Source organism: Etheostoma cragini, unplaced genomic scaffold, assembly GCF_013103735.1.
Source record: "Etheostoma cragini isolate CJK2018 unplaced genomic scaffold, CSU_Ecrag_1.0 ScbMSFa_720, whole genome shotgun sequence".
Taxonomy (NCBI): Eukaryota; Metazoa; Chordata; class Actinopteri; order Perciformes; family Percidae; genus Etheostoma; species Etheostoma cragini.
Window position 1 is genome coordinate 13,084 of NW_023269340.1, and position 15,598 is coordinate 28,681.

General features: G+C 44.9%; 1 protein-coding gene across 1 annotated transcript in view; it reads left to right on the forward strand.

Annotated features, from left to right (window-relative positions):
- Nucleotides 1-15,598, forward strand: part of LOC117941426 (transcription elongation regulator 1-like protein) — a 35,034-nt gene that overhangs the window by 4,701 nt on the left and 14,735 nt on the right. Inside the window, exons 2-5 of the mRNA XM_034866450.1 lie at nucleotides 4,942-5,132; nucleotides 6,936-7,031; nucleotides 7,908-8,043; nucleotides 12,778-12,870. Coding sequence (XP_034722341.1) covers nucleotides 4,956-5,132; nucleotides 6,936-7,031; nucleotides 7,908-8,043; nucleotides 12,778-12,870 — 502 coding nt within the window. The 5' untranslated portion in view covers nucleotides 4,942-4,955. The remainder of the gene's footprint in view (nucleotides 1-4,941; nucleotides 5,133-6,935; nucleotides 7,032-7,907; nucleotides 8,044-12,777; nucleotides 12,871-15,598) is intronic.

Sequence of the window (15,598 nt, forward strand, 5' to 3'; positions counted from 1 at the left end):
GTTAAAGGCATGTCTTGGTGAATTTTGCTTCTAATAGTTATAATTTTATCATTGAAGAACCTCATAAAGTCGTTACTAGTAAGAGCTAGGGGAATACTTGGCTCAGTAGAGCTGTGACCTTCTGTTAGCCTGGCTACAGTGCTGAAAAGAAACCTGGGGTTGTTCCTATTTTCCTCTATTAATGATGAGTAGTACGCTGCTCTGGCATTACGGAGGGCCTTCCTATACGTTTTAAGACTATCTTGCCAGATTAGACGAGAATTTTCCAGTTTGGTGGAGCGCCAGATCTTCTCAAGTTTTCGCGATATTTGCTTTAATTTGCGAGTTTCAGTGTTATACCATGGAGCTAACCGTCTTTGTTTTATTATCTTCTTTTTTAGAGGGGCAACAGAGTCGAGAGTCATTCGTTGCGAGCCTGCTGCACTATCAACAAAATGATCGATTTGGGAGGGACTAATAGCATAGGAGTCCTCCGTTACTTTGGGACTTGGTAATGAGTTAAATGCTAACAGAATCGCATCATTAAATTTAGCTACAGCACTATCTGATAGACATCTTGTAGAGAAGGTTTTGCCTAATGGCGTGTAGTTCAGCAGTATAAACTCAAAAGTTATCAAACAGTGGTCAGATAGAAAGGGATTCTGTGGGAACACTATTAAATGTTTAATTTCAACACCATAGACCAGAACAAGATGGGGGGGGGGTTAAAACGGTGAGTCGGTTTATGAACAGTTTGAGAGAAGCCAATAGAATCTAATAGAGAGATAAACGCAGTACTAAGGCTATCATTCTCATCGTCAACATGAATATTAAAATCCCCTACAATAAGAACTTTGTCCGTTTTTAGCACTAAGTTTGACAGAAACTCTGCAAATTCGGATAAAAATTCAGAGTCTGGACCAGGTGCTCGGTACACTATAACAAATATAACTGGTTGCATTGATTTCCAACTTGGGTGTGAAAGACTAAGAACAAGACTTTCAAATGAGTCATAATTTAGTTTAGGTTTAGAGCTGATTAGTAGACTAGAATCAAAGATGGCTGCCACTCCACCTCCTCGGCCTGTGCCTCGAGGAATGTGAGTATTAACATGACTGGGGGGGGTGGATTCATTTAGACTAACATATTCTCCATCACCCAGCCAGGTTTCAGTAAGACAGAATAAATCAATATTAGAATCTGATATTAATTCATTTACTAGGCCCCTTTAGAAGAGAGAGATCTGATGTTTAAGAGTCCACATTTAATCCTCCTATTCTTTTGCACTATTGTACTTGTGGTTTTAATTGTTATGAGGTTTTCATGCACAGCTCCTCTGTCTACCTTTGATTTAAAAATGTCAATGGTCGGGGGGCAGACACCGTCACTATGGGGTTTTTACTAGGTAACACCTGGAATAAAGGAGCAGAGAAGTGTGTTAGACTGGGACTCTGCCTCCTGGTCCCAACTATGGATTGTCAAGGATCAGGTCCACTAATTAACCGGTCAAGATTTCCAGAAATGAGAGCAGCTCCATCCAAAGTGGGATGAATGCTGTCTCTCCGAATCAGACCAGGTCTTCCCCAGAAAGACTGCCAGTGATCCACAAAGCCCACATCATTATCTGGACACCACCTCGATAGCCAGTGGCGAAATGACGACATGCGGCTATACATGTCATCGCTGGTGAGATTTGGCAGGGGTCCAGAGAAAACTACGGCGTCCGACATTGACTTCGCGTATGTACACACCGATTCAACATTAATCTTCGTAACCTCCGATTGCCGTAACCGGGAGTCATTAACGCCAACGTGGATAACAATCTTGCTTTATTTACGTTCATCCATAGCCAGCAGTTTCAGATAAGACTCAACGTCGCCCGCTCTAGCCCCCGGGATGCACTTAACTATGGCTGCCGGCTTCGCTAACTTCATGTTTCTCAAAATAGAGCTGCCGATAATCAGAGTTGGTTTCTCAGCGGGTGTATTGCTGGGTGGGGAAAATCTGTTAAAAACGCTAACAGGCTGGTGGCGGTCCGACGCCTTGGAAAGCTTACGACTGTCTCTTCCTCGTCCTCGCACAGTCACCCAGGCGCTATGACCTGGCTGCCCAGGAGATGCCGGGGGACGGCTACCAGAGGCTAACTCAGGCTCAGGCCGGCCCGCGCCGACTCCCGGCGGGGGGTTAGCTACAGTAACGAACGACCGATCTGTCATTGTGTGGATCCGGACTTCTAACTCACTAACCCTCGCCTCCACGTCCAAAAATAAACTAAACTTGTTACACACGCCATTGCCGTTAAAGAATGCAGAGGAGTAACTAAACATCTCACACATCGAGCAGGAGAAAGGAGGAGAGGGGGCCGACATAACTAACTGCTAGGCTAAAGTCGCTAGCAGCTAAGCTAAAGTACGGTAGCGTTAGCTACCAAGCGTTAAAACAGCTGTTATTTAACAAAAGTCGCTAAAAAATGAGAAGATATGTGAGTGCTTATGCAGAACTGCTATAAGAATAAGTGTTTAGCGGACAGTTAGCCACTGTAATAGCAACTCTAACAAACTGAACTGGTATTTAGTGAGCAGCAAAGCTACCAACACGCTTCCAACACACAGGCACAGGAAACGGAAATGAGTCAGGTACGCTTACCGTAACAGGGTGTGTTCCTCCATATTACATCCACAGCAATGCTACACAGGCTGATGAATAGAAACCAGTCCCTCCAGGCAAGCATGGGATCTATAGTCTGATCTTTATTCTCCTTGCAAATGAGCTCTTTGCTCTAGCAGAAGATATAGAGTACCCTAATGTAAACTCCATATTTCTAAACCATAGGCCCAAAATGACATCATGTTGCCTCAGCCTGCAGGGGCTAGCAGTTTGATGATATAGGGCTGTGTGTTGCTCTGTTTGGGAAAGGGGAGCAATAGAGTTCAGCTATGTGCTTCAGTCTGGCTACACATAACTTGGTTAATGTTGTTTTTTATTTGAAGTATATGTCAGCTGTATGATCAAACAATATGTCAAGTGTGAGGCATTTCAGCTCAAGGTAGTTATCCCTCTGGGGACCAGCTACACACGTAGGACCAGCTGGTATGGAAGGGACTACACACATAGGACCAGCTGTTAAGGAAGGGACTACACACATGGATCGGATGACCCTGAGAAGGGGCCCCCCTCGTCCCATACACTCCCAGCACCTCCCACAGTGACTCCCGGAAGACCCGGTCAAATGCCTTCTCGAGATCCAAAAAACACATGTAAACCGGTTGGGCAGACTTAGGCTCCCTCCAGGATCCTTGTGAGAGTGAAGATCTCATCCATTGTTCCACGACCAAGAGGGAATCAACATTGTTCCTCTTCAACCCGAGGTCCGACTATCGGCCGAACCCTCCTCTCCAGAACCTTGGAGTAGACTTTACCAGGGAGAAGTGTGATACCCATGTAATTGGCACAAATCTCTGTTCCCCCTTTTTGAAGAGGAGAACCACCATCCCAGTCTGCCACTCCCTAGGCAATGTCCAAGACCTCCAAGCAATGTTAAAGGTGTGTCAACCAAAACATCCCCCGCACACCCAGAGTTTTCAGCATTTCTGGACAGATCTCATCAATCCCTGGGGTTTGCCCCCTGTGGAGTTGTTCCCTAATCCCTAATCCGAAATCTAGCAAGGTCAAATGATTGACACACTAATGAAGTCAATGAATTATCACAGCTGGTCTCATCTGGCTAAACTTGAGTTATTACTTTACTTATATTAACTTGTTCTTTTTCAGTGGTCTGATGAATGTTCAGTACTGGGACGTGAATGTAGGAAATGTTGACAAGATGTTAGTAGTGAAGCATTTTTAATGTGTCTATTTTGCATCACGGAAACACAACAATAATAATAATAATAATAATAACAATAATAATAATAACAGACAGATTGAAGATTATTTTCTTCATGTCTAACTTCATCCAGTTTCATTCGGTAAGCAGTTGTAGTAAGTTGTGATTTTATCATGACTCAGGCCAATGAGTCAGCTCTGTTCTCGGTAAAACTGCATTTTTAATAGAATTTATTTTTGATTTCCAAATATCTGCTGGCACTTCATTGCTCCTTGAATTTGGTCTTTTATCAGCTTTTCATACTTTCATCATTGTACATTCTGCTGAGTTTTATTATGTTAAATTAAGTTTAGTTTAGGTAGTCTCTGGCTGATCTGTGCAGTGCATACTGGGTAATTTATCTAACACTAACTGGAAACAATTTCACTGAATCTCACCATCCTTATCTGATAGCTCCTTGACTCCTCGGTCCTCGGCAGAGGGAGCATTGAAAAGGGATCATCAAGGAGGGATCCTCAAGGAGAAGAGGGAGCATCAAGGAGGTATCATTGGTAGGGAGAGTTGAAAAGGAGCATCGAGGAGAGGGAGGTGGATCGAGGAGGGATCATCGAGGAGGGAGCATCGAGTTCAAGTTCAAGCATAATTTTGTATGCACCTTCGTACAGAGTACAACAGCAATTAAATACAATGTGCCTTATGCCCTCTCTCAGCACCAGTCAACAGTAACAGTTACAGTAACTGTATCAAGGAGGGAGAGTTGAGGAGGGAGCATCAAGGAGAAGAGGATGCATCAAGGAGGGAGAATCGAGAAGGGAGCATGAAGTCGGGATCATTGAGGAGAGAAGGGACCATTAAGAATGGAGCGATAGGCGAGGATTCACCAGAGCAGCATTCCCAGAACCTGGGCAGCTGAAGGCAATGCTAACTCCGCCAACAATGCTGATATATTCATGTGAAAGAACAACTCATCCAGCTAACGCACATTTGCTCCTTGCCTCTTTCGTCCAATGAGGCCGTCGGTGGGCGGGGCTAAGACGTAAGGAAGGGGAGGCGAGTGGACGACTTGAGGAGGCAGTTAAATGGACATGAGAAGCAGTTCTGGTGTTTTTAATCTGATCCATTATTCTCTCTGACAGGAAGTGATGTCATCATGATGCTGCCGGTCTCCAGGTTCAAAGGTCATCCCGTTGGCATGGTTACCACCACCACATCCCCCTGGCTCTCCTTCAGCTATGACTCCGCCCCCCACTGGCTCGGGTTGGCCACGCCCCCTTTGCTGTTCTACCAACAAGCGGTTTTCATACCTGAACACACACACCTTATACAGGTAACATACACACACACACACCTGATACAGGTAACACACACACACACCTGACAAAGGTAACACACACACCTAATAAAGGTAAAACACACACTTGATAGAGGAAACACACAAATACCTGATAGAGGTGACACACACACTTGATACAGGTAACACAAAAACCCGATACAGGTAAAACCCACACCTGATACAGGTAACACACAAACACACACCTGATACAGGTAACACGCACATACCTGATAGAGGTAATCGAAGGTTTGATCTGTTAATGTCGGCGAGATCCTGCTGAGACCTGAACATTTTTCACATTAGAGACCAGGAAGCAGCAGTTTGTTAGTCCGTCCCCGTCTCTCTGTTGCCTGTCCCTGCAAGACCCCATTCTCCTGTCCCTGCAACACCCCCCTCTCTCCGTCTCCTGTCTCTGCAACACCCCTGTCTCCTGTCCCTGAAAACCCTGTGTCTCTTTGTCTCCTGTCTCTGCAACACCCCTGTCTCCTGTCCCTGAAAACCCTGTGTCTCTTTGTCTCCTGTCCCTGCAACACCTCCGTCTCCTATCCCTGCAACACCTCCGTCTCCTGTCCCTCCAACACCCCCGTCTCCTTCCTGCGGGGGGATGGGAATCCACAGAGAGCCTGGCAGCTGGTTAAGGTAACCGTAAACCCGCTGCCTGACCCGGTGTTTAGGAGATCATGCTTGCTGGAGGGGCTGTTCGTGGAGCAGAATGTCATCCGGGCAGAGTAACAACATGGACACAAACCCACTGAAATGCTAGGTCCCTGTCCACCCCCATGTTGTCTCTGAAGTCTCTGGCCGCGTCCTAACTGGGCTCTCATCCCGACTGCGTCTCCAAGCGGACGGAGTGCTCTAGTTGTTAATCCAGCACCAGTAGATTGATCTGCTACATACACAGCCAATGTCCAAGGCTAATATAACGGTGGGTTAGCCCCGCGCTGTCAGTCAGACTGAACAGAACTTCATGTTAGACGGTGCTGTGACGTTAGAAATTAGAGCAGGATCACTTGGAGCTGCTCTCTGTCTTTCACTGCACGTCACTGAATCATGGTGAAGAATCATCCTTGTCATGTTTCATCTTGTCTCTTCATGATAAAATCTCTTAAAGTCTAAGTGGTTTGCATGGAGCTGTTAGTGAAGAGTCAAAGCCATAAATATATCACTTCAAACGGTGATTATTTCACTCGTCTAATGTGAAGTGGCTCGTCTGCAATCTGGAGATAAAATGAAACTTTAATGATCCCTGAGGGCAGAGAGAATAAATGGCTGATAATAATTGGTGGCGTGCTACAATTCCCGTGCAGTCTCATAAGCAGACTTTCTGACAGGATTTCTCCTCCATTGTAAGTTTGGCTGGACTGAACAAAGAGAACTGATGACAGCTTTAGGAGACGCTGAGACCGAGAGGACACTTTCTTCTAAATTCTTCATGTTTTTAAAGGTGTTACCAGTTAGAAGAAGATGTCCTTCCATAGTTCTAACTTTCCTCACAGAGGAGATAAAATGAGCAGAGTTGGACATTTGAACCGGGGGGGGGGGGGGGGGGGGGGGGCAGCTGAGACCTGGCCGACCACCTGGGGTTATTTTAAAGCTGAATTTAAATTACATTCTAACAATTTAACAATTCACCCTCATGAAATCCAACCGCAGCACGGCTGTCTGTGGGGGGAGGGGGGCATTTGTGTCGACTAGGTTTCAGTTGAGAGTTGCTTGTCACATGACCCAGAGCCCTTTAACTCAAGCAGGATATGACATCAGATGTGCGTATGATGAAAGTGTTTTTTGTCGTTTCAGTGGGAACATCCGGCTGTTGAAGTGGTTCCTCTCGTTTCTTCGTTCTATCGCTCTTCGCATCTTCATCCTCCTCACCTTCTTCATCCTGTCCCCATGGTAAATATAACCTTGTAACCTTACAAAGTATATGCCTTTAATTTCAAGCAAAACTTCTCAAGAATCAAACAAAATCACTAACCAAGGTAAAGTTTACTACGCTGTATATTATAATATACTGACTATTTATAACCCTAAGCTGTATATTGTAATATACTGACTAATTATAACCCTACGCTGTATATTATTATATCCTACTAATTATACCCCTAAGCTGTATACTCTAATATACTGACTAATTATAACCCTACGCTGCGTATTATTATATACTGACTAATTATAACCCTAAGCTGTATATTATAATATGCTGACTAATTATAACCCTACGCTGTATATCAGAATATACTGTATCATTTTCCCGTTAGTCTTTTATAGCTTTGCTAATGTTTCCTTCTCTTCCTCCATGACCTGTTCTCTCCATGACGCTGGCATCGCCCAGTTTTCTCTTTGTTTGTAACTGTAGTACAAACCTGTCGTGTGGGCAGGTCTTACAAGGGTGCGTCCCCATTGGCTGATGATTTTTTGGAGTACGTTTGAGTGACAGATCAGTGCCTCACCGGACGTTTTAGTGCAGCTTATATTATTACAATATATAATATTATTATTTTATATATTATAATTATATTATGTATTATATTATTATTACTATTGTTATTATTATTATTATTATTGTTATTATTATTATTATTATTTTCATTATTATTATTGTTATCATTTTTAGTATTATTATCACTATAACGAACATGAGGATTCATTTGTTGGAGTTAATGATTTCAACAAAGGTAAACACACACATACACACACACACACACATACATACATGCACACACAAACTCACACAGACACACACAGACTAACGTGCTAACATGTGTTCAGCTAGCTGAAGGCTTGCTCCATCCAGAGGAAGTGTTGCCAAGGAGAGACAAGCCCCTCTTCCTGACCAATCACGTCATCCTAAGGCAAGAGAGACAAGCCCCCAGGACTCGCCCACTGCTGAGATCACCTGACACAGGTAGGAGCCAGATGCAGCCCTTTGATTGGCTGGGAGACTGAAATCCTCTGTCCAATCAGAAAGCTGCTTTGTTAAAAAATTATGCTGTGTGTCTTCCAGCCAGTGGAGAGCTAGAGAGCGTTCAACCCCCCCCCCGTCTTTTTATAAAGGCTCCAAACACGCCTCTGGTGATTGGCTAACATCATCCTAGACACACCTCTGGTGATTGGCTAACATCCCAGACACGCCTCTGGTGATTCGCTAACATCCCGGACACGCCCACCAAGCCAGAGAAAGTAGGCTTGTTGGAGATGAGCCAGGTCTACGCAGAATCGATCCCCCGAGATCGGCGCCCGTTGAATGCCGGTTAAGTTTGTGTCCCACTTGATCACGACTTGCTCTGAAGTCACGCACACGTGGGCAACGGCAATCTCACGAGAGCAAGGCGGCCACAGGTCTGAGACCAGGCGGCGATGTTGCTTTTCACTGACTGCATAACCAAGGGGGACCCAGAGTATGCCGGGAAACTCCGGCTTCTCAGCTGATTTAACAGCTGATTGTTTCACAATCGACTCAACATGATGACATTTTATATAAACTTTTTACAATTTTTGAATTTGAGGGACTTTAATAGCTATTTGTCTGATATAAAGACTTATTCTGTACAGAACACATGTTGTGTTGCTGATAGACATTTAGAAGTCAGAGAGACTAAATCTGATCAGATCACAGATCATCTACAGTCTGTTGTTAATTAAAATCAGAAACAGCTACTCTGTCATAATTAAAACAACTGGAGACTGTGTACCAGCTGATATGGGGGTCTGATTATATTTTATTAAATCAGAATTGCATCACAGTGTGGCAGCTGGGAGGAGGCCTCGGGGAAGACCCAGGACTAGGTGGAGAGATTATATCTCCAACCTGGCCTGGGAACGCCTCGGGATCCCCCAGTCGGAGCTGGTTGATGTGGCTAGGGAAAGGGAAGTTTGGGGCCCCCTACTGGAGCTGCTGCCCCTGCGACCCGATACCGGATAAGCGGATGAAGATGGATGGATTGATGAAATTGCACCACAGTGTTTTTGACACTTCCTGTTCAGACTAAAGGCGTCTGGAATCGGCTGGAAACTGTCCGACTTTACCAGAGCTTTTTGACCCCCCCCGGCTTCTGCTACCTGCTCTCTTCCACTTCACAGGTGAGGCGCAGTTCATCTCGAACGAGTCTAATGTCTCTAACTCGGTGCCTACCTCTAAAACCTTCCCCCTCCTAGACCTTATGACATTGCGTTTCCCACCCTTGCCTGACGTCACGCCGGTTCCCACTGGTGTGTGACGTCACGCCGGTTCCCACCGGTGTGTGACATTGCGGCGTTTCCCACCGGTGTGTGACGTTGGGGCGGGTCCCAACGGTGTGTGACATCACGGCGTTTCCCACCGGTGTGTGACCTTGCGGCGGTTCCCACTGGTGTGTGACGTCACGGCGGATCCCAACGGTGTGTGACGTTGCGGTTCCCACCCATGCGTGACGTCGCGGTTCAAAGTGCGTTGCGTCCGAACACCCACAGCACGTTCGAAGGGAAGCGTAACAAACGTTTTCCCGTCCAGCAGCAACATCTATGATTTACACTTGTTGTGAAAAGCATCACTTCCTGTTGGCAGCTGGGATCAACCTGGTTTTTGGACATTTGGAGGCCAGATATATAGTTTGAGTGCCGCAATAACATTTGCCAAGTTTCCATGACAACAGTGCTCATTGCTGGGAGCTGATTGGCTGTGTGGCTCGCCGTTCAGAGGTTGTGTGTGTGTGTGTGTGTGTGTGTGTTTGTGTGTTTGTGTGTGTGTGTGTGTGTGTGTCTGTGTGTGTTTGTGTGTGATTTCTGCTGAGACACACACACACAAATACACAGTGAGCTGTCAAATGTAATGTGAAGATGATTGGTCAATTTGAAATCAGCTATTGAAGCATGATGGGAGTATTCTGCTGCTGCAGACCTGAGACAGCAGAAATATTTCTGTCTTTATGTTTTATCAAATGACTCGAGACAACCACAGGCTCGGAGCTGGAGAAATGTGGCAATATGTTGTATGTATATATATATATATATATATATATATATATATATATATATATATATATATATATATATATATATATATATATATATATATATATATATAAAAAATTAATAAATATATATATATATATATATACTAAAAATATCTATATTATATCTATTATGTTACATATCTGGTCTGGTCCAGTCCCATCTCTGTTTGGGTTGATTGGTCCAGGTGGACCTGGTCTGGTCCAGTCCCATCTCTGTTTGGGTTGATTGGTCCAGGTGGATCTGGTCTGGTCCAGTCCCATCTCTACATGTGCGATTCCTTCATCAAAGCCGTGTTTCTGTTTCTAATTGAAACAGAAGCTTAATTAATCGTTTGGTTTGTCTTCATGTCGTATGATTTTCTCCCAGAATCCACTCTGGTAAACTGTTTGAGAGGCGTTCACAGGCTGTCAGCGGCTTGTGGAAGCAAACAAATGCAGATTAATTGTGCTTTTATTTCTGGGGACGTGGGTGTGTTTTGGTGTTGCAGATGTTTTCTGGCTAAAGCTCTGTTTCTCTCAGTCAGGATTGATTTGTCTCAGGTTTTCTACACGTGGTAACAGATGAAAACCATATGCATGTGAAATCTAATTCTGCTAAACGGAAAATCACACAGCACGTTGAATAAAATGGTGGTGTCTCCAAAATGAGCCTGTGTTACGGTAAATATAAATAATGCCTGAAATCTGTGTTACATAACTCGACCAAGGAAGAACACAGCAACAAGCAAATGCTCTCAATGAAGAATTCTGCACATGGATCAGGAAAAGTAGATTCAGAGACGTCAATTTCCAGACCTCAGTGTTGACGAACAACAGATCGTCAAGGAAAGACGTTAAGAGACAAGAGATCGTCACGTAAAGACGATAAAAGACAACAAATCATCCCAGGTGGTCTTGTAGAGATACTTACCTCAAACCAGGTCTTCATTTTATATTTGAACTTATATTTGTGGATCATGACAGAGTTTCTGTCAAATAAATGGAGCTGATTTGTGGGACACAAAAGCGTGTGTGTGTGTGTGTGTGTGTGTGTGTGTGTGCGTGTGTGTACGTTTGTGCGTGTGTGTGTGTGTGATGCAGCTGTAGTGATGTTCTTGGCAGCAAGTGGGGACTAACATTAACATTAACTTGTGTGTGGGAGGCAGCTCAGCGCTCTGACTGGCAGCCTGCTTTCAACTGCTTGTGTGTTTGCTGTGTGGGTGTGTGAGTTTGTGTTTGTGTGTTTGGCTGTTTAAGTCCAAAGCATTTGAATCTGTTTCAGATCCCAGAGCTGCTGTGGAGTTATTCTTTCGCTCTGACTCCCGCATTATTTAAAATGAAATGACCCCATAAACATAGTCTGGAGTCCTTCCTGCAACAGGACATCGTCTGGTCTCTCGATCTTCATCTCTACTAAAAAATACAAAATCAATCCCAATGAATAAATAATATCAGTCTTCCCTGGCCTAACCCAGCTGGACCAGAGGAACACGTCACCATGTTGTTCATAGACTTTATTTCAGCGCTCAACACCATTGTGCCCTTCAAGCTCAGAGATCCGGGACTCTGCAGAAACAGGGCAACTGACCTGGGACACTGCAGAGATGGGGCAACTGACCTGGGACTCTGCAGAGACCTGTGACTGAACTGGGACTCTGCAGAGACTTGCGACTGACCTGGAATTCTGCAAAGACCTGGGAATGACCCGGGACTCGGCAGCTCCCTGGGACTTACCTGATACTGTGCAATCATATGGGATGCTGGGACCAAGCTATGATACTACAGAGATCTGTGACTGACTTGGGACTCTGCAGAGACCTTCGATTTTCCTGGGACTGACCTGGGACTCTGCAGAGACCTTGGACTTGGAAAACCGAATAAAGAACCTTTGACCTAAAAGCAAACAGGTCCAGATCTAGATGTCTGAAGGCAGAATTAATCAACCACAGATGGCGGTTACACCAATATCTACTTGGAGATACTAACTTCCTATCCTTGTGATTACCGACCCTGCCCAGATGAGGTTCTTCCGTTTTGATAAGGTTCACCTGTCCTGGTAAGGTTCACCCGCCCTGATAAGGTTCACCTGTCCGGATGAGGTTTGCACATTCTGATAAGGTTAAGTGCGGCTGCCGCCGTGTGGCTGGCGGGGTGCGGCTGGTAGGGACAACACGATGCAGCTGGCCCGGTCCGGCTGGGGCGGACAACACGATGCAACTGGCGCGGTCCAGCTGTAGCGGACAACACGTTGCAACTGGCGCGGTCGGGCTGTAGCGGACAACACGATGCAACTGGCGCGGTCCGGCTGTAGCGGACAACACGAATCAACTGGCGCGGCCCAGACGGCGACATGAAACAACACGGTCTGACCTGGTCTGGTGACCATTAGGTGCTGCACAGCTCCAAGACTTTGTAACAACACAGACACGTCTGTACGCACATTTCTACAGGAGAGAAGATGTCCTCTCTTTGAGAAGAAATCCTCCCTTTGACAAAAGGTATTCTCTTGGAGAGGAAGTCCTCTCTTGGAAAAGAAGTACTCTCTTTGAGCCACTCGGACCACATTGAGTATGATAGACCAGACGGCATGCAGGGTTAGGCTTAAACTTGCATGCCGTCTGCAGCGCCCCAACCACTCTGAACGTGTTTCAACATATTTCTGTGCGCAGGTCCAGTTAGAAGAGACGTCACGAAGACCACAGACCCTGAACCACATGGCTCCTCGTCCTCGTCCCTGCCGATCCTCGCTGCTCCTCTAACAGGTCAATCTCCTCCACAGGGTCCTCTTCCATCGGGTCCGCCTCCAACGGGTCAGTCTCCTCTTTAGCTGGTTTCTGTCTGGATCAGTGCACACACACACACACACACACAAACACACACATACACACACACACACAAAAACAGCCAGCCTAATATTGAGATGAGGAGATTATCTACAGGGATCAGGTTAATTTTTTGGTTTGAACATTTCCTTTTCTTTGAGGGCTGGGTCACATGACGATGAAAAACAAGATAAACCGGGTCACATGACGATGAAAAAAAAGATGAATCGGGTCACATGACGATGATTGGTTTTATACACCCTAATAGTAGAGGTGGAACAGTTTTTATATACCTTAATGGTTGAGGTGCGATGGTTTTAAACACCTTAATGGTCGAGGTGTGATGGTTTTATACACCTTAATGGTTAGAGTTATAGTTTGAATTCCAAGTGCCTCACAGCCTCAGTGTCCGGAAAAGCTCCTGATTGCTGTTGTGTTCAGGCGCAGTTTGATAAAGTTACTCTATAAACTGGGACCAGAGCTTTGATGAACACTTACTCTGTAACACACACGCACTCACACGCAGACACACGCACACTATTCTGCAGGATGTTATGAGGTATTTTTCAGGAAGACAGCTCGTAGCTCATCTTTACAGGTCTCTACACACACACACACACAGACACAGGCACACCCACACACAGACGCACACAGACACGCACACCCACACCCAGACACAGGCACAGACACACACACACACACACACACACACGGGCGGCTGTGGCTCTGAAGGATATAAAGCAGTGTGAAGGGCGGTGGTTCAATCCCTGGCCCTTCAGTCTGCATGTAATGATGACAGTGGGTACGGGCGCCTGGGCAGCTCCGCTGGTAGAGTTGTTGCCCAGTGTGGCCAAGCTCAGTCTTTTCCTCAACGGCCGGGGTTCAAATTCCACCCGTGGCTCGTCCCCCCCCCCTTCCTGTCTACAACTGTCTATCACTTAACTTCTTGGGCGGACGGTTCCCGTGCACGGGAAATAAACTCGCCGTTTTTCGGAAGTGCTGACTTCTTTCATAAATTGTAAACATTAAACCGTCATAAACACACTCATGCCATACATCATTTGAAAGCTTAAAGTCTCCTGATTCCATCAAGCCCACACACAAAGCAATAAGGTGACTCACAACAGTGATAATCATGTTCTGAAGTAAAGAAACACAGAAAGATTTGAGTCTAATCGAGTGTCTGTTTCCTACCTGTCTCCTCGTGTCTTTAATCACAGCGGTGAAAGATCGCCCAAAACCTTAGTTTCCTACATCGAAAACACCCTAAGGTATTAGAATATCCAAGCCTTGTAATCAGAGGTGGGTAGTAACGAGTTACATTTACTCCATTAAATTTACTTGAGTACGTTTTTGAAGAAATTGTACTTCTAGGAGTAGTTTTAAATCACTATACTTTTACTTTTACTTGAGTAGATTAGTGAAAAATAAACTGTACTCTTACTCCGCTACATTAGGCTACAATGAGCTTGTTACTCGTTACTACGCTTCATTGTTTTTACCCCAGCGTACGTCTCATTTTAATGTTTTATTTTGACAGAGAGAGAGAGTCTTCCGCTGAAGGATCTACCACGTGACTGTGCTTAACCAATCACACGTCGTTGTGCAGTCACGTGACCATACTCGTTTCAGCTGCGGGATAGGTTAGCCCATAGACATATAAAGAGGTTAGCTTTACAGTCGTAGCAAAGCAAAGACGTCAGATTTAAACGTCGCCAAGGCAACGCAGACCAGGAGGACCCCCCCCTCGGCCTCATAGTGAAAGCATGGTTACCTTTTAGGAAAAGTGCGAAACAGCAGCTCCGTCATGTGGCGTCGTCTGTGTCGACCAAACAAACGGACATGTGAGCGTTCAAAAACTTAACATCTAAGCTGAGGAGACGTAGCGGTAGTTGTAGTTTTTGCTGTGGAGAGGTGATGTTTGTCTTTAAGGTTACATACAGAATGTTTTGCAAATGCAGTATCCATCCAAGTTTGATGTGACATGTCTCTCAAGTAAGCTAATTTGTAATTAATAAATAATTGTAATTTATTTTATTGATTGGATGAACTATAATTTGCCTAAATATGATTATTTTGTATTTCTGTCTGTCTGATTTATGCTTGTGTTAAGAAATAAATCAGACGTTACTCAACAGTTACTCACTACTTGAGTAGTTTTTTCATCAAGTACTTTTTTACTCTTACTCAAGTAATTATTTGGATGACTACTTTTACTTTTACTTGAGTCAAATTATTCTGAAGTAACAGTACTTTTACTTGAGTACAATTTTTGGCTACTCTACCCACCTCTGCTTGTAATCCATAATTATCTGGTCCCTTCACAATCTTGTAGTTTCAGCCCAAGGTTTGACGTAGAGAAATCTAGATAGTGCATAATTTCTTGGTTTCTATCGTGTGTATTTTTTTCGGTGGGCGGGCTACAGCAAAACCAAAGACACCGTTACATTCTCTGGCTTGTGCAGTTTGCAATGAACATTGTTCCCAGCCAATAGTTTCAGTGTATCTCAAGATACCCCCAAGCTAAGCAAATGAAATCTCACACTCCCCATTGGGCCCACGTGGGAAAGATTGACAGTGGAGCCCATAGATTAGAAGATAAGGTCATAAAACTGGCATCCCTGTGTAGCCAATAAGAAGACGAGTTGATTGATACCAAACATGGCCA